Source organism: Meles meles, chromosome 2 (genome assembly GCF_922984935.1).
Source record: "Meles meles chromosome 2, mMelMel3.1 paternal haplotype, whole genome shotgun sequence".
Classification (NCBI taxonomy): Eukaryota; Metazoa; Chordata; class Mammalia; order Carnivora; family Mustelidae; genus Meles; species Meles meles.
The window spans coordinates 110,985,102-111,007,267 of record NC_060067.1 but is presented as its reverse complement, the minus strand read 5'-3'; the positions used below and the strand labels follow the sequence as shown (position 1 = coordinate 111,007,267).

Below are 22,166 nucleotides of genomic sequence, written 5' to 3'. Positions count from 1 at the left end.
TATTATTTCTTAACAGTATAATTTTTCACAACTCAGCAGGAAAAAAGCCAGGTCTCAGCTTTCCAGCTTAGCTTGTAAAAACAATGTTTCATTTATTTACCATAAGTCCTTATAGTTTCTAGTAATAGTTACTTGGGGAATATAAAAATAAGTGCCTGAATTATAATGATTAATGATTGGAAAGTTAAAATAGCAAGATTTGATGGTTTTTTTTAATACATTAAAAAACAAAACCAAACACAGCATACACTAGCAATGCCTGCATTCATAACAGAGAGTAGAAATAGAAGTTGAAATAGAAATGAATAAGAGATTAAGAGTCATTTATGGTTTGTCTCCCTCCCAATCCCATCTTGTTTCATTTACTCTTCTCCTGGGGGTTGCTGGGGGGAGGTGGGATTGGGAGAGGGGGAGCGGGCTATGGACATTGGGGAGGGGAGGCGAACCATAAGAGACTATGGACTCTGAAAAACAACCTGAGGGTTTTGAAGGGTCAGGGGTGGGAGGTTGGGGCAACCTGAGGGTTTTGAAGGGTCAGGGGTGGGAGGTTGGGGGAACAGGTGGTGGGTAATGGGGAGGGCACGTTTTGCATGGAGCACTGGGTGTTGTGCAAAAAGAATGAATACTGTTACACTGAAAAAATAAATAAAATGAAAAAAATGAAAAAAAAAAAAGAAATGAATAAGAGAGTGTCAGATCTAAAAAGAAACCCAGCAGTCTTCTTCCCTGCTTCCCCCTTTCCCAGAGCAGGAAGCACATCAACAGATATTAAGAGGCTTTCTTATGGTCAAACATAACAAAACTTACAACCTGGAAATTACTTCAGTGATATTATAGTTTTTCTAATATTAAAAACTTCTGCCTTTATTGAAATTCTTAAGTTAACATTTCAAATTTTAGGTAACAAATTCAGATTCCCACTCTCAACGAGGACTAGTCCTCGGTTTTAATTATTAAATGTTGTTTGCATTCAGCTCCTTGGAGACCTTAGCTTATGACATGTCTACAGCTTTCTTTACTTAAAGAGTAAAAGTTTTTCCTTATTTTGAAAATAATTCTCTTTCTTTTCTTTATCTGTATTTAGCTATAACTGAACTTAAATTACAACAGGGGATACTAAAAGTGTTTGGAAAAGGATACATATGCTCCTACATCTAATAGTAGAAGGAGGGTGAAAAAGTGAGGAAGATTGTGTCTTCTGTTTTCTCTGTGGAGCAGGAAATATGGTTTCTGTTACGAATGCAGCTGTTGAGAAAGGGCGGGACTTAAGGAAGTTGGGACTGGGTGGGTCCTCATGGGTGATGTGACAGGGACATGTGAAAAGATACTGCAGCACAGTTTAAGACTTTGTCCATGCTTATGAGGCTTATAGTTTTCAAAGTTTAAGAAAAGATTGTGTGGTTTGCTCATTCTTGCTGTGTTTCTAAATATTGTTATTAAAAGCACATTCTCTAGGAGTTTTAGAAATATTTCACTCTCAAAATGGATCTCATTAAATGGATTAGTGACTGAGTTGGACGTACAGCTTGTGTTACTATACCGCACCTCTTTAAGCTTTTAACCAGTTTTATGTGAAACAGATTTTATCATATCAACCACTCTTTGTTTAGTGTGCATTTTGGATAGCTGTTATAGTGTATAGATTAGACTTAATATTTGTTAAGTTCATGGATACTCTAAAAAAGTTTCGAGAGGGAAGATACCAAAAAACTCTTCCAAAGTGAATCTCCAAAACTAGATTTTTTTTTTTTTTTAAGATTTTATTTATTTATTTGAGAGAGAGAGAGAAAGAGAGCATGAGAGGGAAGAGTTCAGAGGGAGAAGCAGACTTCCCACCAAGCAGGGAGCCCAATGCGGGACTCGATCCCGGGACTCCAAGATCATGACCAGAGCCGAAGGCAGTCAGTCACTTAACCATCTGAGCCACCCAGGCACCCCCAAAACTAGAACTCTCAATTGATACTAGACAGTGCTGTTGTCTTAATGAAATGAAGGGCAAACTATTCCATTCTACTTTTTTTGTGTGTGTTTAATGAGGGAACATGGAATTAAAATTCAGATTTCCCAAGTTTTAATTCAGAATGCTGGTATTTAATCATGATCTCTTTAAGCAAAGTCTGAGTTGAAAAAAGGGGAAAAAGAAATAAAGTTTATAATTTATATTCTTAGGTCACTTATCCTAATATCTCTAAAGTACATTTACAATATAAGTCATTTGTATTTATCTTCTCCGTGCCTTAGCTTTCATTTTTGCCATTAGTAACCTTAAAAAGCCTTTATAGCTTTATCCTCTGTTCCACTTTTAATTATACAAAACACTCTAGCACTTACTATAGTGTTGTGTGCAGCCTGTGTTCAGCCAGCATCATTAATGAGCTTTTGCAGATCATTATGTGCAGGAAGCTTTTATAGAAAACAGAGAGGAAGGTGGTCACAAACCTATGGCCCTTCAGAATGGTAAAGGTGAACTCTTTTTATTTGATACAATTTCTTTTAAAACATAAAAGCTAATTATTTAACACTATCTCCATACATACATATTTTTCTCATGTTTCTCAGTAGTAATTTGTAACAAAATTTAGATGAGATATATATATTATCTATATTATATGATATATTATATATATCATATTATATATAAATATACAGCTCCTACTGTATATTTTTCTCATGTCACCGTTTTCTGAGGTGTGCATCATAGTCATCACCACAGTGACCACTCCTGATGTCACAAAGGATCCTTACTTTGGCTAGTACATTTGAGCAAATGGATGCATAAGAAACCAAGATCCTTATTACACAAATAATCAGAGGGTGGGAGGAAACTAGTATCAATTATGTATGTAGGTATAAGTTTTTAAATGGATTTTTCTTTTTAGAGAATTTTTTTTTAATTTTATTTATTCATTTGACACAGAGAGAGAGATCACAAGTAGGCAGAGAGGCAGGCAGAAGGAGAGGGGGAAGCAGGCTCTCCGCCGAGCAGAAAGCCCGATGAGGGGCTTGATCGCAGGACCCCGGGACCATGACCCAAGCTGAAGGCAGAGGCCCAACCTACTGAGCCACCCAGGCGCCCCTTTAAATGGATTCTTAAATTTGTATTTCATACTGAGAATTTGAGAAGAAATATGAAAAAGGTGATGTTTAAATCACAAAGGTGGAAGCAGCATGTTAATAGAGACTTTTCAAATTGTAAAAAATTAATTTTAGATAAAATTTGCTATTGCAGATTATAGGCTGCTTTTACATCTAGTACCATTCCCTCCTCAGTGTTTTCAAATACTTGGACCATATCTTCTCTTTTGGAAATCTGGTGATGATAGAAATGACTTAAAAAAAAAAAAAACAGTTTATTTGCTGATGTTATTATACGGCTTTTCTATAAAGCATAAATGTAAGAAAGTTGCAGAATTGCACCTAGTCTTATCTTTACATAGGCTTGATAGGCACCTTTTACTAGCTACTTAGCTGTCTTTCCTTTTTTTTTTTTTTTTTTTTTTTTTTTTTCAAATTCTAACATCTGGTTATCTGCATTTATCTGTTTCTTTCTCTCCTTTTCTGCTTGAACTGTTATGGGTTGGGTTTTGTTTTTGTTTTCCCATGTAATGCTATCTACACTCAATACCAAATTAATTGCCTTATTGAAAGTACAGAAAAGTAGATGCTAGCAAAGACCTGGCTTTTGTATAGTCTGGAATAGGTTTGACCTTACCTACCAGATTTCCTAAATCTTGAAAATAAAATAATATCCAAGTAGTAGTGGAGGGCTGAAGCAATGAACTCACATGGCTGCTTGAGGGAGTGTGCACTGGCTTTGGCAACCTGTTTGTCATTATGGAGAAAGTGGAAGTTACGCAAATTCAGTGAACCAACAGTACCATCTGTGTATTATAAAGAATAGCCCAAACCTAGGAACAACCCAAGTAACACTCATCAGAAGAATAGGCCAATAATTGAGATGGGTTCATTCAATGAATATTATGTATCAGGAAGCATGTAAAGAATGGATAAATTTCACAAATGTAATATTGAGTATAAGAAGGTAGGCACAAAAGAATAAATGCAACGTGATTACATTCAAATAAAGTTCAAAAAACGGGCAAAGCTAAACTATTCCATAACCATATTGTGGTAGTGAAGACAAAAGCACATAAATGATTTTCATTCTCATTCTCTCTCTCTCTCTCTCTCTCTCTCTCACACACACACACACACACACATTCACTCACTCACATTCATCCTTCAGGTGAATGATAATTTACCGCAATTTAAGCAGAGGCCCCATTTATTCAGTAAATACTGAGCGTCTACTATTTACTAGGTATTTGTTGCCCAGAACAGAGAGAGAGCCTAGTTAGGAAAACATACAAGTAAATCTGAAAATAGAATACACTGTTACGTGTCACAGTGGTTGTATTCAGTGGTTATTTTAGGTCCTTTCCTCAGCCTTACCCTATACTTGTACTTGATAATGGAGTATCAGCTTGGTAACTTTTTTTGATAACATTTTTTTTCTCATTTGTGAGACATAATTACCATGACATACAAGTTTTATTGCTTCCTGGTTTTGGCTACTGAAGAGTAATGGAAGTGTAGTATCTCTTTAGATTTATAGCTCTGCTCTTACCTACTGTGAAGAGATACCATACTTGTGCTAGAAACTTCCTTCATATGACAAGTCATCATTAAAGAATGTAGCAGGCAGGGCGTAGAGAGTTGGTGGGCTGCACTTTCACCAGTGTTTGGATAACTCACAATTATGGGAAATTAAAATATATTTCTAGAAGTGACAGTGCAGGATGCTTCTCAAGTTAGGAGTTACTTATTATGAGAAGAGTTACAGTCAGCCTATATTTCAGAGATAAGAAAGTTTAGGATAAGGGAGCTTTTGTAAATTATTTTTAAGTGAACAGTAATAGTACTCATTTTAATATTGTAACATAAAACTATAGAACTACCTTTATTGTGGGAAAACAATTTATATGGACTTGTGCAATGACAGATGATCTAGTGTGTATTGTAAATGAATGATTCATAAGATACCCGTAAAAGATGAGTTGGCCATAGAGTTGAGGGTCGATTTCTGGGCTCTCTATTCTGTTCCACTGATCTATGTGTCTGTTTTTGTGCCAGTACCATGCTGTCTTGATGATGACAGCTTTGTAATAGAGCTTGAAGTCCGGAATTGTGATGCCACCAACTTTGGCTTTGTTCTTCAATATTCCTTTGGCTATTCGAGGTCTTTTCTGGTTCCATATAAATTTTAGGATTATTTGTTTCTTTCACTGGTTTTGGTAGAGTAATAGAATATAACATTGTCATTTATTCTTTTGCATCCTCTAATTCTTTAAAATATGTTGATAAATTTATCTTTAACCATATTTCCCTGTATGACTTGTCAAAGGTGGGGTGAGGGGGGTGGGGAAGGAACTGCATAAACATTCCTGTAGTGGTGGTTAATACTTTTTTAGCTTAGATTATCTATTATTATATGTGCTTTATTTTTCTTCTCAGATTTGGTATAATGTAATTTCTAATACAGAGATTAAGTTTATGTTCTGTAACCTACTGCTGATAATACATGAGTGAAAAGCTATGTTGTACATAATCAAAACAGGGCAGGGAGGGAGGAAGGGAACTGAAGAAGGAAAGAAAAGAAAAGAAGAAAAACACTGTGGCTCTCAGACATAAATATGTGGTTTGCCTTCTAATTGCAGTTATATTCTTTTTTACTGCATTATTAAATTTGATAAATAGATTTGTTGGATAAATTTGTATTGAAATTTATTGCATTATTGAACATTTTGAATATTGAATAGTTAACTTTTTTTTTAAGTTTCATTCATTTATTAGAAAGAAAAAGAGTGAGAACATGAGTTGTGGGGAGGACTGAGGGAGAAGCAGACTCTCCATTGAGCAGGGAGCCTGAGGCGGGGGCTTGATTCTAGGACCCCGATATCATGACCTGAACCAAAGGCAGACATTTAACTGACTGAGCCACCCAGGCACCCCAGGTAGTTAACTGGTGTTAGGAAGCCAGCTTCACTTTTAAAATTCACTACAAATAGGCTCCACAAAGTTTCTAAGTCTTAGTTTCCTAGGATATGAATTTAAGGCTTAGTTTAGCAGTTTTCTTAAGATTTCTAAGTCCTAAGCCTGTGTGATTTGTATTTTGAATGCCCATATTTAATCAGCAATCTGGATCAAAGACTATTTGAGCTTCACATTTTAGGTATGGCATGTATTGTATATTTATATTGTTTAAGGTCTGAACATTTAGATTTATAATCATAATGTTCACTTTTCTCTGATATCATACCTATACAAATTGCCCAACAATTGAGATAATTTACATTTATGTTATTGGACAGTGAAACTTTGGGTGTTAAATTTCAAAATGGGTTATGACCAGTGTTCTTGACTGGCTTATCTGACTAGTTACTTTAACAATTCGGAGTTTTCTGTGATCTTATTAGCTGATGAGCATAGGTTCCCATTCTGCAACTGTGTAACAACACAACAATGCTAAGTGGACAAAAATACGTTATTTCACTTTAGTATGGATTTCCTGAAAATTTTTCAAAGTTATCAAGCAAATATTTATGAGGCCGTGCTATATAAGGGTGTGTGTGTGTGTGTGTATACTATAAGAACTGATATATATTTTCATTGTCTAATATGATTCAGGAACAATTATAAAGATATGACCTTAGTTTCAGTTTTCTTATTAGAAAGATGAAAATCTTTCATTTACTTAGTGGTTATAATACCCTTGTGAGCCATTTCTTTTACTGAACTTTTGTACTATGCTTCAGTAGCTGCCTTGTCCAGAATGGTGGCCATGAGCCAGATTTGGCTATTAAACAATTGTGAAGTGTGGCTAGTCTGAATTCACATGTGACTGTAAGTGTAAAGCACACTCAGATTTCAAAGATTTATCACAAAAAAAGACAGTTTAAAATAATGACTGCATGTTGGGATCATGTTTTATTGGGTTTAATAAAATAGATCATTAAAATTAATTTTTTACATGTTTTTGGTTTTTTTTCATATGGCTACTAGTAAATTTAAATCACGTATGTGGCTCATACTTATGGCTGTCATGTATCTTTTATATGAGGAAAGTCAGGTTTAGAAAGACAGATACTTTCTTTCATCTCTTTCCATTCCTACATTCAGGGGTTAGAAAGTATTCTAAAGCTCTTTATATATTCCAATCATTAAATGACATCTGTTCTATATAATATTTATGTATACATAACAGAAGGTATGTCTGGCCATCATTTTGACCACTGGTTGTAATGTTGAAGTATACTAGTATGTTCTAGAATGGAGGGAATAAGGAAAAATGAAACACAAAATAGCAAGAATTGAGAAAAGGAGCATGTTTGTAGACTATAGTAATGCCATTAAAAGGATGCTTACTGTGATATAGAATTATTATGTGAGTTAGATGGTTTTCTTTGATAACTAACTTTGAAATAGGTATACTTAGTGGTTTCCAAGCTCAGAAAAAAATTTTCTATAAAATATTAGTTCCTGTTTTTTTTTCTCTTACACAGAATTTTCATTTGTGAAAGAGGAGGTGAAAATTTTCACATGAGATAGTTATACATTCCTAGGACACAGAGTTCTTTAAGCTCCTATATGATGCCAATGAGAATAAACTTTTTTTCTCTGAAAAAGCGATTGTCTCTTTTCCCCATCCCACCCCCATTTCCATGTTTATTTGTTTTGTTTTTCCAAAAAGACATACTTAATGCCCAGCCTAGGTTTATTTTCTACTTACTCACTAAATAAGGAATAACAATGTTATGTTTTATATTTGAAATTGTAAGGTACATTTCTTTTTTCTTTTATTTTTAATTTAACTCTTTGTTTTACAGATGAGGGCAGAAGTGCAGTTGACCAAGCAGGTGGTGCACAGATTGTAATTGACCATTTAAGGTCACTGTGCAGTATAACAGATCCCGCCAATGAGAAGCTCTTGACTGTCTTTTGTGGCATGCTGATGAACTATAGCAATGAGAATGGTAAACAAAATTGAAAACTTGCTTTATCTCTGGGGGAAGATTAAAAATAATCATTACTATAGCACAGACCAAAAATATTCAGAAAAATTTTGAGCAAAGAATTCATAAGTGACAAGTAAAATTAATAATTAGCCAACATTAAATCACAGTGTTTCAAAAATATAGAATGTTCTAATTTATTATATGGGACAAGTTTTTGAAGGGTTACCCATGTTAATACCAAAAACGAAAACAACATGTAATGGTATACTGTAATATTTTTCACGCACATTTTCTAAATAAGCAGTATTAAAATAGTTTCATGTTTATTACTTTATATTAATACCAGGAGTAGCTTTAAAACACAGACATGCTGTTAGTAAAATTATTTTATCTAGATACTAGATTTACTTGTCAGAATAGAAAAAAATCTTTTAATAAAATATGGCATTAGAAAAATAAAATTCAGAGTAATTGTGGTTTCTGATTTTAGAAATTTAATAAATACTTCAATAGAAGTTTCTTTTCTCTGTAAAACATTCTTAGAACTTGGCAACAAATGACATGTCAAAATTTTCAGATAACCTATACGGTTGTTAATTAAAGGAACATAAAAATGGTGATATGAAAGCTTCAATATACTTTTAGATGTCACAAAAATTGTATCTTCTTATATGAATTACAGCATGGATCAAACACTCAAAAATTCTGATAGATTTCTGGGCTATAACACTCTTCAGATCTTTTTGTGGTTTGTTTTATAATGGCATCTTAAGCTGTAGTCTTTGACAGAGACCTATTTTACTTGCATATTGAACATGTAATATTATTATTCATTTTCATATGTTCTAAAAACACATGAAACTTTAGGCATATTTTTCATTTTTCACTTCTGGTAGTCATGAGTCCAAAGAAATATTCTCAATAATTAAAAAAAAAAAGATAAACATTGATGATGAATGGCTACTGACATCTGTCCTTGGTGTTAGTGACAAGCACAAACAGTGAGGACTATAGCCCTTGTCCCATCGAACAGGGAGAGCCACTCCCCTCCCCTAGTCTATAGTTTCTGTATGGCAGTTTGGCCAGCTACTTCCATATCTTTTCATTTGGAGATTGGGGGGATGGGGGGAGCTGCAAATGTAGCTTTTCATGTGATGTCTGATGTTTATTTTTTATTTTTTTAATTTTTTTATTTTTTTTAATTTTTTAATTTTTTTGCAGGTTTTTTTTTTTTTTTGATGTCTGATTTTTAAATAAATGCTGGATTACATGTGTTTTTTTAGCGTGGTACAAGCTAAACTTAGAATGTGTTCTCAGGTCATATCCTATACAAAGGATACCTGTTTTTACACCTCTGAATTAAAACTTCCAGTAATAGTAGTAAATAGTTTTTAACTGACAAATGGCTAGCCAGTTAAACTCAAGCTAGTAACAAATGATAGCCTTTATAGGGTCAGCTACCACTTTTTTTCCTCCCTCCGTAGTGGACTCACTTTTGAAGAAAAAATGAACAGGAGAAACAGAATGAGTCCACATGATCCATAAAATGAATAGCTGGTTCCTAAATAATTGAAATTTGACCATTATGCACACATATCTGAATTGCATTAAGCAATCATTGGCCAGTTGTTCATGGCGCTTTGGCTTCATTTGGGACATCTTGGACATCCATCTTCATTGGATGTTCATCTTGGACACCTGAAAAAGCTGCTAAGTGGAAGAATGGTTTAGAAAGATAAATGAAAGAAACTAGCCATGAAGTTATTAGAGCAGCTTTGGATATAAAAGAATTAGTCTTGTTAATGGATTTATACTCGTTGCTTAGTTGTTTAAAGATCTGTATAAAAGCATATCAGATGGCCAAATGGTCTTTAAAAATATCACTCATTCTAATCCAAAGGAGACTGGTTTTCTTTGAGTCTCTATAGTAAAATATCAATGTGTAGACATATGTGTATTGAGAAGGAAATGATTAACAACATGCAGAGTCCACAGTTGAAATGCATAGTATATTTGTTTTGTTAAGGGTAGACTTTTTTCCTGGCAAGTATTCACAAAAATAACTTAGATATTTTGGAAACCTTGATTAACTTTCTCAGAACATTATCAGAGCAGAAGTGTTTTTGTTCCACTATTGTAAAACTGTGATTGGAATGAAGCTTTCAAAACTTACTAGATAAAATAGAAGTAAAGTTATCTTTAGTTTTTTAAACAGGTGCCAAACATGTAACTGTCTTCATTCCTCTGCTTGCTTGTATTTACATTTGTCTGTCATGGGGCTCACAGTTTGTGAAGTGCTTCTTTTTCTCCATAATACTCTTTAACTTAAATTATATTCTTTTCGTTTTGCTTAATTATTATATCTTTGTTGTTCTCTTAATCTTTAAAATGTGTGTTTAAAGATCTGCCTACTTAAATATTAGGTCTTTTTGGCTAACTTTAGATCATTTGATACTGACTGTGTACCCCTAGATGAGTCACTGAGGAAAAAAAATAGAGCTTTTTGAAATTGATGGGGCAATTTTTATTAGCATGGGAAAATGAAGTTCCTTTTTATGTGTATTTACTATTGCATTTCAGTACATAAACCTCTGCTGGTGACTGAGTAGAATAGTTGAGTGATAAATTATTACTCTACCAGAAAAGTTAACTGTGTCCTTAGCCCCAAGAGCATAAGCCTTGTTCATAGGGAGTTATTCCTTTAGCGTCACAGATAAATTTTTTTAATATAAAGATAAGAGAGTGCTGAAAATGGTCACAAAGATCTACCAACATAGTTTCTTTGATGATAATGTTTTTAAATTGTATATTAGTCCTAAAAGTAAATTGACACCAGACTGACACTTAAGATATCTTGATTCCTGTCCATCTGGTGGACAACTGTGAGCATATTCAGTTTAAATCCATTAAGTAGGGAATTAAAAAAATTCCTAATCACATGCAAGACAGATAAATTATAAAAATATGTATGTGGTAAAGGTATTTTTGTACTCTTTGATAAAACTCTATAAAACTCCAGGTTCATGAGTTTTAAAATCTTGAACCAGCGCAGGACAATACACTTTTAAGCTATGAGCTGGATATATTCTTTTGTTTCTCCATTTGTGAAGCAATTAAAATTTTTTATACCCAAACTCGTAAGTGTGGAATGTCTGAATAGAAAAAGTTATAATTGCTTAGCCAGAAAAGTTGTATCCATAATATTATATAAATAAAATCATGTTTAAATAGAATAAGAAACTTTTTTTTTCCCAGTAAAAATAATTTAAAATTTATCCTTTTGGGGAAAATCATACCTATTTTTCACATGGCAGAAAAGCACTCTTTAATTCTGTGGCTCTCCAAAATAGTCTCAGTGTTTGACAGTTCTGGTTAGAGCAAAACATGTTGACAGTTTGATAGTCAGTTTTAGGAAATATGCAGAACTTCCTATATTTGCTTCATCTATTACTTATCCTATAAACAAGAAACTCGGACCTATTATTATAGTTATTTTTATCTCATTAGTTTCTTGGGTATCTTTTTTTCTACCTTTGGTTACCCAATGCCAAAATATTGCAGCAAAGACTAAAACTTTTGTTCTTAAGATTTTATTTATTTATTTGACAGAGGGAGATCACAGGTAGGCAGAGAGGCAGGCAGAGAGAGGGGAGGGAAGCAGGCTCCCTTCTGAGCAGAAAGCCCGATGCGGAACTCGATCCCAGGACCCTGAGATCATGACCTGAGCTGAGGGCAGCAGCTTAACCCACTAAGCCACCCAGGCGACCTGTTCAGATCTATTTTCAAACATAACGCTGTTTTAGCTTATAGTAGAAGTTTGGCAAATATTTTATTTGCTTCTGGATATTTAGTATTGTCTAAAAATTTTTTATTAACAAAATCAGTACTTGGAAGAAAAATGGGTTATTGGAATGTATTTTATTAATTTAGAAACATTATAAACTTGCCCACTATGTTACTTGATCTTCCCTATTCACGTTCATTCTAGTAGCAAAAAGTAGCATTGAAAATATCCTGATGGTGGTGTCAAAAATTTACTGTAGGTGATCCACAACTTAAAAAAAAAAAAAAATCTGTACATGTATACTTGAAAATTGATTGCAGTTTGAATGGAAACAAACCAGTAATCAAAAGCAAAGCACCATAGTTATTTAACACCTTGTTCAGGAATCTGTTGATGGTCACCATTTTTGTTATCTTACCTATAATATGTAATAACCATGGTGACCATAATTAATCAGTAAATATCTCTTGGAAAACTCAGTAATTGAGAATTTAATTTTTTTCTGAATATAATGTATGCTAGAGACATAAAATATAGGGAGAAGTCTGTTATAATTCTATTTTCTTTTATTTTTCAAAGTCTGACTTTTTATTTTATTATGTTATGTAATCACCATACAGTACATCATTAGTTTTTGATGTAATGTTCCATGATTTATTGTTTGCGTATAACACAGTTCTCCTTGCAATCCATGCCCTCCTTAATATCCATCACAGGGGCCAACCCATTTCTTCATCCCTCTCCCCTCTAAAACCCTCAGTTTGTTTCTCGTAGTCCACAGTCTCCCATGGTTTGTCTCCCCCTCTGATTTCCCCCCTTCATTTTACCCTTCCTTCTCCTAATGTCCTCCATGCTAGTCCTTATGTTCCTCAAATAAGTGAAACCATATGATAATTTTCTTTTTCTGCTTGACTTATTTCACTTAGCATATAATTCTTAAAATTATTGATGGTAAGCACTAAAGGAAGGACTAAAGTTACTTGTTGTACATAAGCTATGCCATAAGACAGAAACAGAAGAAATAAATGTGCCATCAAGGAAGGAAAAATCAGTTTCCTTCTCAAATGATTAACATAATATACACAGTTAATGACTGGCTTCTTTATATAAGCTATATTATATATATATGTGAAATATGTATACATATGATAGCAGTTTGAGAAATATCTATATTGGATATTTGGATATCAGTTTGAGGAATATATATGTATATACATGTGATCTATATTTAATTGTGTATGTATATATGATTTTTCAAATAGAGCTCATTTTTCTCTAATATCTTAATTGTTCCCTGTTATCGAAAAACTAATTAACTAATTTCTCTTTTTCTGCGGCTCCTAAAATCTCTCTGGGATACTCTAATAATAATTCTCACATTTATTTGCTGTACAGACTCATGATAAGTGAACTATGTTTGAAGGGAGGCCATCTGTGTGGTTTAGGAAATTGAGCTCAAACGCATGGGTGTATTACTGGAGTGTAACAATTGAATTTAAGTATTCAGTCCAGTATGTAAATTCAGTTGTTTAAAATAGGCCTGTAAAGTATTTTCTCTCTAACTTAAAGGTTACTTAATATGTAATTAATGTAATTAATTGTAACTACATTACAATTAATGTAATTAATTATATCTGCTACCTTCATTTCAACCAATAGCAGCGATTTCACAATTTTAATCATACTATTAATCATTTTCCTGGTAACCTCAGTCTAGTAACTGGCTTAGTTTTTCTTCATACTTAAAATAGGAAGAATGGAAGTTAATAAGGAATAATACTGATTAAAAACTGAAAAGCACTTTGACCTTAGCTACTTGTTTATTTTTATGTTTATTACAGGTGAGAAAGAATACTTCCTACATATTAGATGTTTAGAAAATGATTTGGTTTGCATAAGTGAGGAACTGTTTCCATAGTTTATTTACTATGGGTACAAGCTAATTAATAATTTTTTTTAAGATTTTATTTATTTATTTGACAGAGATCACAAGCAGGCAGAGAGGCAAACAGAGAGAGAGGAGGAAGCAGGCTCCCTGCTGAGCAGAGAGCCTGATGCGGGGCTCAATCCCAGGACCCCGGGATCATGACCTGAGCCTAAGGCAGAGGCTTTAAACCACTGAGCCACCCAGGCGCCCCAAACTAATTAATAATTACATATAATTCTTAAATAATAAAAAATTTTTGCCTACCTTTAAGGTAAAAAAAATAAAAATATAAAATTTTATCTTTGTAACTTATTGTCTTTCCCCATAAGTATATTAATTTGCCAGTATACCATTTCAGTGTATCTTCTGTTCATTTTCCCCCCCTTGTTTATAAAGGCCTGGGAGATGTGCTTTAAAGTTTGCATGTTTTGAAGTCCAGTTTGTCAAATTAAAATACTTGAATGTGTTAAACAGATTGTATTATAAGGCTTATGATCATTTAGGCTTTAAAAAAATATATGGTATAATTCTTTATTTACTGTTTTCTCTTTGTAAAAAGTTTCTGAATTTTTACTGTTTGTCTAACAGAGCATTCTTACTTACTCAGCCGGATTGAGTTCAAGAAGTTCTGCTACAAATGTCATTTTAAACAAATTGTTTTACTGAACGACAGAACGGTTAGTTGTTCTTGTACCTCCTGCTAATTCAGTCTATTAAATTTGACCTATTGGATTAGCTTAGCTTTTCATCATAATCCTTCTTAAAAATTACTATAATAATGCTCTTACTTAATGGATAAGCTAGGAATTTGTTTTTTAGTAGAAGTATACAAAATGCACATTCGGTTTAATTCCACATGGTCAAGTAGTGGCATTAATATTTAGCTTTGACCATTATAGAATGAACTTCTAAATATAAGAATCTGAAATTTTATCACACAAAATGAAATTATTGTTACAGTTTTTTCATTAATGATTTAAGGTTTGGCTTTATATTACAGAAATATTACTTAGCAATTTTAGCTTCCTAGATTTTCTTATAATCATAATGGTGCATTTAGCATTGTGATACTAAATAGATACCAAATTATAACTAAAGGCAGTAGTGTAACAGATATGTTTGGGGTTCCTCATTCTCTAACATGTTTTTCTTTTTGATTTATGTCTGGATTGAAGATAATTAATCATAGATGTTATTGAATATTATTTTCGAGATTTGCCTCATAGTGAAAATTTGAGGTGGCAGGTTTGGCTTTCTGACTTTAATTCATCATCACAAGATATAAAGAATTCCCAATTTGCACTTCTTTTTGAAAGATTCGTGGCCTGAACAAAATTAAGTAACTAAAAATTAAAAACAGCTCCTAACATTTATTTTATGTTGTAAATTCTAAAGATGGTAGGAAATCTGATCTCTGTTACTCTGCCTCGATTTAATTTTTTTACATTTGCATAGTTCACCATTATTAGTTATTGCCACATTTTAAATATTGCAATATAAATATATATTTACATTTCAACTAAATGACAGAATTTCAGCATATGAAGCACATAGGGAGATTTTCTCTATATATGGAATGCTTACCTATATTTAAAAATGAATATTTAGGGGCACCTAGGTGGCTCAATCGGTTAAGCTGCTGCCTTGGGCTCAGGTCATAATCCCTTGATCTTGGGATGGAGCCCCACGTCAGGCTCTCTGCTCAGAGGAGAGCCTGCTTCTCCCTCTTGTGCTGCTGGCTCTGCCTGCTTGTGCTTTCTCTCTGTCTCTTTGCCAAATTAAAAAAAATCTTTTTTAAAAATAAAAAATGAATATTTAGATAGTAACAGTAAAAGTGAAAGACTAGGCCTTGTTTTTATACTGATGTTTCTACACCAGTTGAAACTTGATGGTATCAAGCCCATGATTATTGACCGTGTATAGGTTTGTAGGAAACACCACTGAAGTAAGTATTGAGATGTTTGGCCTTCCGAGAGCTAAGGCTAAAGCCAGAGATGAATAATGGATTTTGGCCACATATCAGTCCATTTTCAATGTGGACTGCTTAAAATAGCCATTCAGAGAGAAACTCAAGGCAGAGAAGTATCATACATAAAATCACTCGTATAGAAATTAGTAATACTGCTTTCTAACTACAAGTAAAATCCAGTTAAGACAAAACTGCCTGTATTTTGTTAAATGAAAAAATTTTAAGTAAATACTGTTTGAAAAATGAGGATTGGCCAGAAATCTTTTGGTTATGTAGATGTATCTTTTAACGTAGCTGTGTATTGTAAAGAACATCTGTGTAATTTTAAAGTGTAAAAACTTAATAATAGTAACACTTCAGTGTAACTAGTAATATTTGGGTTTTTTTTTAAGCCAGTAAATCCTTCTGTAAAACAAATAATTTTTGTTTTTAAACATATCTGTTTGTAAGCTATACATATGGTGGTATAAATTAACCTGGCAATGAGCTTAATTTGCTATACAAAACTATAGACATAAATTTACACCTCATATGGATATGGCCTTCCTTCCGGCAATGCCATTTGAGAGCAGAGACAGATGTATTTCTCCCACTAAGAGCTGCTTAAGCAACAGCTGGCAGTAATCCTCTTAAAAGAAAACAAAAAAGTTTTGATCTTTAAAAGACAGTTTCTTTCTGAGATAAAAGCATAGACTTTCCTTTAATCAGAGTAGACTTATCTGTAGAAATTTCCTTGCTAGCAGTACTCATTACAAGAGTTGATCTGTAGTAGTAATTTAACCTGAAGGAAGTCCAAGAGGGGAGAAATTATCTACTATATTAAGATATAATCACTCTACGTGTCTCTGGATTGAGAACAGTATATGCGTAGATCACTTAAGAATAATAAAAAAACACTTTTCCTTTCTCTTGTGATTTTGCTTTGGAGTTTTGTTTTTACTATTATTTTATGTCATACTCACTTGTTTTGTCATTATTTCTAAAACATACAAAAGGGAGATTTTGCTCTTATAGAGTCTTATTTTCAGAATCTAAGAAAAAAGTTTGAATTCTTCTCTATTTTTTATTTAACTGTTAGAAAACAATTGTGTAAATGTATTGTTTTAAACCTCCAGTATTCTCAGTGCTAATGAATTTTGATTTTATTTTTTCACTGAAATTACTATTTGTCATTGAAATGTATACCTGGGGCTAAAATTATAGGGATAATCTGGGTATAGAACATGTAATGCATATTTTGATTTGAAGAGGACTTTTAAAATAATTGATTCAAAGTTAATTTTAAACATATGTAAATATTTTTACTTTTATGTGTCCATTACTAGGTTTAGAATAAAAGTTCTCCACTTTTCTCCAGTTTTCTCCTTTAGTCAACAAAAAGATATTAAGTAATAAGTAACTGAAAACTGTACCTGCATATGTGGATGTGCAAAGTTTTTAACCAAATCATCCTCTTGGTAGCTGTAAAGTCAGCTTACTTTTCACTAATTCCCTACAACTTGTTTGAACTTAACATTTCTATTCACTGTTTTACATCATTTTTAATTTTTGTTATCCTTTTTTGGAAATATATATATCATTAGTCAGGGGCAATTTTCTTCAGTCTTTATTATGCCCAAATGGTTTTTATCTAATTTGTATTATAAGTCACCGAGATTTATATTTTCCTGTGTTTATTGTGTCAGCTGTGTATAATTTACTTGATTATAGATTTTTTTTATGCGAGCTTGTAAATAGGAATGTTGTACTTCTTTACTATGAATAGTATACTATATATACATACTGATGTAGAGACTATGTATTTTGAATTGTGTATATCTTATTTTGACAAAGTTTCATCATTAAGTCCTAATTACTGATAAGCTTAATAATCTTATTGTCTGTAAGGGCCTTTTCTTATGAATAAGGTAAATATGTGTTGCAGTCTTCTTAAGGAACTTATTCTTTATAATACGGATCAACATAACTTCAGTTGAGTTACTGGGATTCTTTTCTGGACCTATAATCTATCTATACCAATGTTTTAAACATTAAACTTAAAACTCAGGGGGAAAAAGGTTCTTCAACTTAAGATCTTCTCTCCAGATCTCCATTCTTTGGAGTTTCCATGAGTGTGACCTGAAGAACTTGGAACCATTGAAATTCAAATGTAGGTAGGTAAGTGTTCACACCAGCGCATGCGTTGATTGCCTTATATCTCTTTGTATATGCATCTGTATTGCACCCCCTCAGTGCCTTTCTTCCTCTTCCTCCCCATAGATCATGTAGGGCCTGTGTCATCTTGATATTTTGTAATTCTGTATTTTGGTCAATATTTGTCTGTGATGTGTGTCAGGAGCAATCTTTAAAAGTCTTCAGACGTTTATGACATTGTGCTGTCTAAAGACTGTCTTTCACACATAAGTGTTTGCTATGTACGAGCCTGGGTTGCATTTTGTGAATTGTGTTTGTTGAGTTCTGATAAACATTCCCCTGGAGTTGCTGATTGGTATTCATTGAAGAATGCAAAAATTCTCAGTCCTGATCTGTTGTTACACTTTTTCAGTTCTAGAGAATATGAACTAGTTCTGGTTCTAAGAATGTCTTCCAGTTAGTTTTTGATTTAAAAGTCATACTCCTGATAACCATTCATAATATCATGAGTATCACCTATCATCCTTTGAAGTCCATTCACAAGCTTTCTTTGGGCAATGAGAAAAAGTGATTAAACTTAATCATTTGCTTCCAGTAATAAGAATTCATACCAGTTTATTTCATATAAACCGGACCCCTACTTAACCCTATCCCTCCAAACAAACAAACAAACAAACAAAAAAACCCCACAAAAACAAACTATGGATAACATACTAAGTTGTAACTGAAATAGGCAAACAGACCCAACCATGGAATATTCTCCAGGCTTAAGTAGTGTTTCTACTCAAATAAGCAAACTAAGATGTTCAAGTTCTTAATGTATTTTGCTCATAATATCCGAATACCAAAATCTGGGGTTCCTACCATGCTTTTAATTTTTATTTCTTTTCCTGTTATTTCATCTACCAAGCACATCACTGAATTTCAGAATCTCTATTCCATGTTCTGTTTTGTTTCATTTTCCATCTCCTATAAAATCTAGGTAATCCTTTGGCAGTGGTTCTTAAACTTTTGGTCTCAGGACTCTTTAGACACTTAAAAATTGTTGAAGACCCTATAGAATTTTTGTTTATAAATATTTATACCTATCAATACTTATCATATTAGATATTAAAATGGAGACAATTTTAAAAATTAATACTGCATTTAAAAATAACTCATATGCCACATGTTTTGTGAAAAATAACTCTTCAAAATTAAAAATATAGCTGGGGCACCTGACTGGCTCAGTCTGTAGAGCATGTGACTCTTGATCTCAGGGTTATGAGTTCAAGCCCCATGCTGGATATGGAGCCTACTTGAGAAAAAATAATAGCAAAAGTAAAAAAATTGCTGAGAAGAACAGCATTTATTTTACTGTGAATGTGTGGTGGGGAAGAATATGATGACCACCAACAGAATTCGATGCCACTGACTAGGTTCATAATAAAGCCTCAGCAGTTTCACCCACCACTGTTTCTGTACCATTGTGCAAATATCAATACAGTGAAAAGGCATAGAAAATCTTGGTATTTTTATGAAAGTTTTGATTTTGTGATCCTCTGAAAGGGTTTTGGGGACCCCATTTTGAGAACCATGTTCTAGGATGCCTGCTTATCTTGAAATGAAAATTTGTATCAGTCTGTTTGAGTAAAGTTTTTTTCTCATTTGGGCCTTCATTATCCAGGAGAATGACTTGCCTACAATTGATATGAACAGATTTTAGAGTTATTTGAGTGTAATTTTTTTGTTTTAGTTAGCCTCGCAGGAGTGGATATAAAAGAAAGCACCCAAGTGGTCAAAAATGAGTATGCCCATTGGATGACTATATAATTTTTCTCTTTACTTGTGTGTGGTATGTGTGTTGTATGTGAGTATACAATTAATTTGGCTCCTGGGTAGCTTTAAAACACATTTTGCCAAAGCAAAGTGATTTTCATAAATTAGGGTGATTCACACCTACTGCCATTGGGCTATGCTTCTTTTTCTCCTGATCTACCACAATTTCAAATATTATTGCTTCAATTTGTATGCCAAAGATTTTATGAAACTGTGCAACATTTCCCTTTTTTTTGTTCCTCATTTCCCTGGAACCAAAATTCATAATACCTTAAAAGCAAGTCCAGTAAAGTGGTAGAGGTGCCAAGTTAGAATATGAAGAACATCACCCTCTTAGTGGTATTATTCTCCTGTTGAGTTATCCCCTTCATTAAAATTTGTTATTTCTCTGATGTCCCTGGACTGTTGGATGTTTATACTTTGGTACCAACAGTACTGAGGGGGTGTGTGATGCTTACATATATGCAGACATATAGTGGAGTTTGACTCACACTCAATGCATGCGCTAGTGCTCACGCTTACATACCTGAAATTTAGTGATTCACAGTTCTGCAGTATTTGAAGAGGTAGTCAAAATGAGTAATTAAATGAATGTTAAAAATACTGCTAAAGAACAAAGATCTGCAAAGGTGATCCAATAATAAGGAACTTCACTGGTAAGTAATCAAAGTAATTTCTGACTTGGAAAGCTTATTGGTGCATGACCATTGTAAATACTATAACCATAATACAAGTATTCTGCCGATAAAACACATAACACTATACCTTATAACCTAAGTAATTTGCTTATAAGATAATACAGATATTGTGAATCATCAGTTGCTGAATTGTATAGTAAGAAGAAATATGTAACATTAAAGGCATAAGAATAAATCATTTAGTTGAATATACTCTTTTATTCTTTCTTTTTAGAACAGATTTCATAATTCCATTGCAAAATTTGAAATTGTTTTAGACTATTTGAACTCTAAATGTAAACTTCCCTTTTTCCCAGGCCTGTTTTCTTGTTTTGGTAATAGGCCCCCCACAACTGAACCAGATAGTATACGAAATTAACCACTCATCAGTTTTCAGGGTGATAAGCCTCTGTTGGCTGTCCCCTTCATACTTTACTCTAAAAGCAGGAAAAATTGACTTCAAAGACCAACAGGCATATAATCATCTGGCATGTGAGGCAACTCAACCCGCCTTCTTGTTCTTATCTGATAATCACCCAACCACCTCCTTATCAGTTAGTTAAGAACTGGAAAGAGTGATGAAGAGATTAGTAGGCAGACTATCAAGGGATGCGTGCTCTAAGGAAAATGTGTTTGTAATAAACAGGATTTTTATCTTTAGATTCCCAATAGGTAACTAAAAAAGAATTTGGAGAAAACTATTAGCTTGAAAATGGCATATAATTTTTAAAAGAAACAATTTTGAAAGCATTCTGTATCTTTGGATGAAACAGTTATTAATAGTAATAGTGTTTTGCATAGGCATGTGAATGTTTATGTCTTTCTTAGCTTATTGTAAGAGGCAGAACTTTTGATTTTCATTTGGCTTATTTACCTTCAGCTTTGCTACAGGTATTCTGCCGTAATTTGTTCATGAAGAGCTATTGTGGAAATCCCAGGCCTGTTAAGTACTTTAAAACTAATTAGTTTTCTTAGAAAATGAAGGCAAGCAATGATGACAAAGTGTATTGATCTCATTCTCTTCACCTCTCAAGCCAAATTTTCCTTTCTTTACTATGATGCTTGTCACTATTATTAAAACTTCAAAAAGAAAACTTTTAAATAACACATTTTCTTCCTTATAAAACTTTCCTTCCTAGCAGTCATCGAAGAACATTCTGCTACAAATAATCAGAATGATTTTTGTATATTATATATATTTTTCATTCTTTACTATAGAGCAGCTGTTTTAAGGGATTCTAAGATTCTGTTTTCTCTTGGTCTTTGTTAACTGTTTTTTCTCTGCTTTTCGGATACTCTGCTTTCCTATAATACAACATAATACAAATATTTTGTCTAATCTTTTCACATAATGATCAGTGGTAATGTTTAATTATTTATATATTTTTAAAGCTTACTCTACAAAGGTATAAGACCCTGTTGTGTTTTTTTTTTATGTTTTGACATATTTGAGTTCTGTTCTTTTCTAAATTTCTTTTAATCATTGAAAAGATTCAAAACTCAACTCTTGTGAACTAATGTTTTAAGATTTTTCATACAGTTGTATGGATGGACTTAATCTTGTTTTGCTGTAATTGAAAATGGTATTGATCTTGCAATAGGGAGAATAAGAAGTGCTTTCTTCTTACTAATGTCCATTTGATACATAAACACTCTTGTTTGTTTGTTTTTTACAGATTCCCTTCAAGCTCAGCTTATCAATATGGGTGTTATACCTACCTTAGTGAAATTATTGGGCATCCATTGCCAAAATGCAGCTCTTACAGAAATGTGTCTTGTTGCATTTGGCAACTTAGCGGAACTTGGTAAGTCCTAGTCGTGAACCACAAATGTAATTAACTTT

At 33.1% G+C, this 22,166-nt stretch overlaps 1 protein-coding gene across 4 annotated transcripts in view; it reads left to right on the top strand.

The window, feature by feature from the left end:
* RAP1GDS1 (Rap1 GTPase-GDP dissociation stimulator 1) overlaps positions 1-22,166 on the top strand; it is a 155,945-nt gene that overhangs the window by 94,538 nt on the left and 39,241 nt on the right. For 3 of the 4 annotated variants that reach the window (XM_045998132.1, XM_045998131.1, XM_045998130.1), the window contains exons 5-6: positions 7,887-8,033; positions 22,000-22,128. In XM_045998132.1, the coding sequence (XP_045854088.1) occupies positions 7,887-8,033; positions 22,000-22,128 (276 nt within the window). The remainder of the gene's footprint in view (positions 1-7,886; positions 8,034-21,999; positions 22,129-22,166) is intronic. The other variant, XM_045998133.1, reaches the window with a different exon arrangement.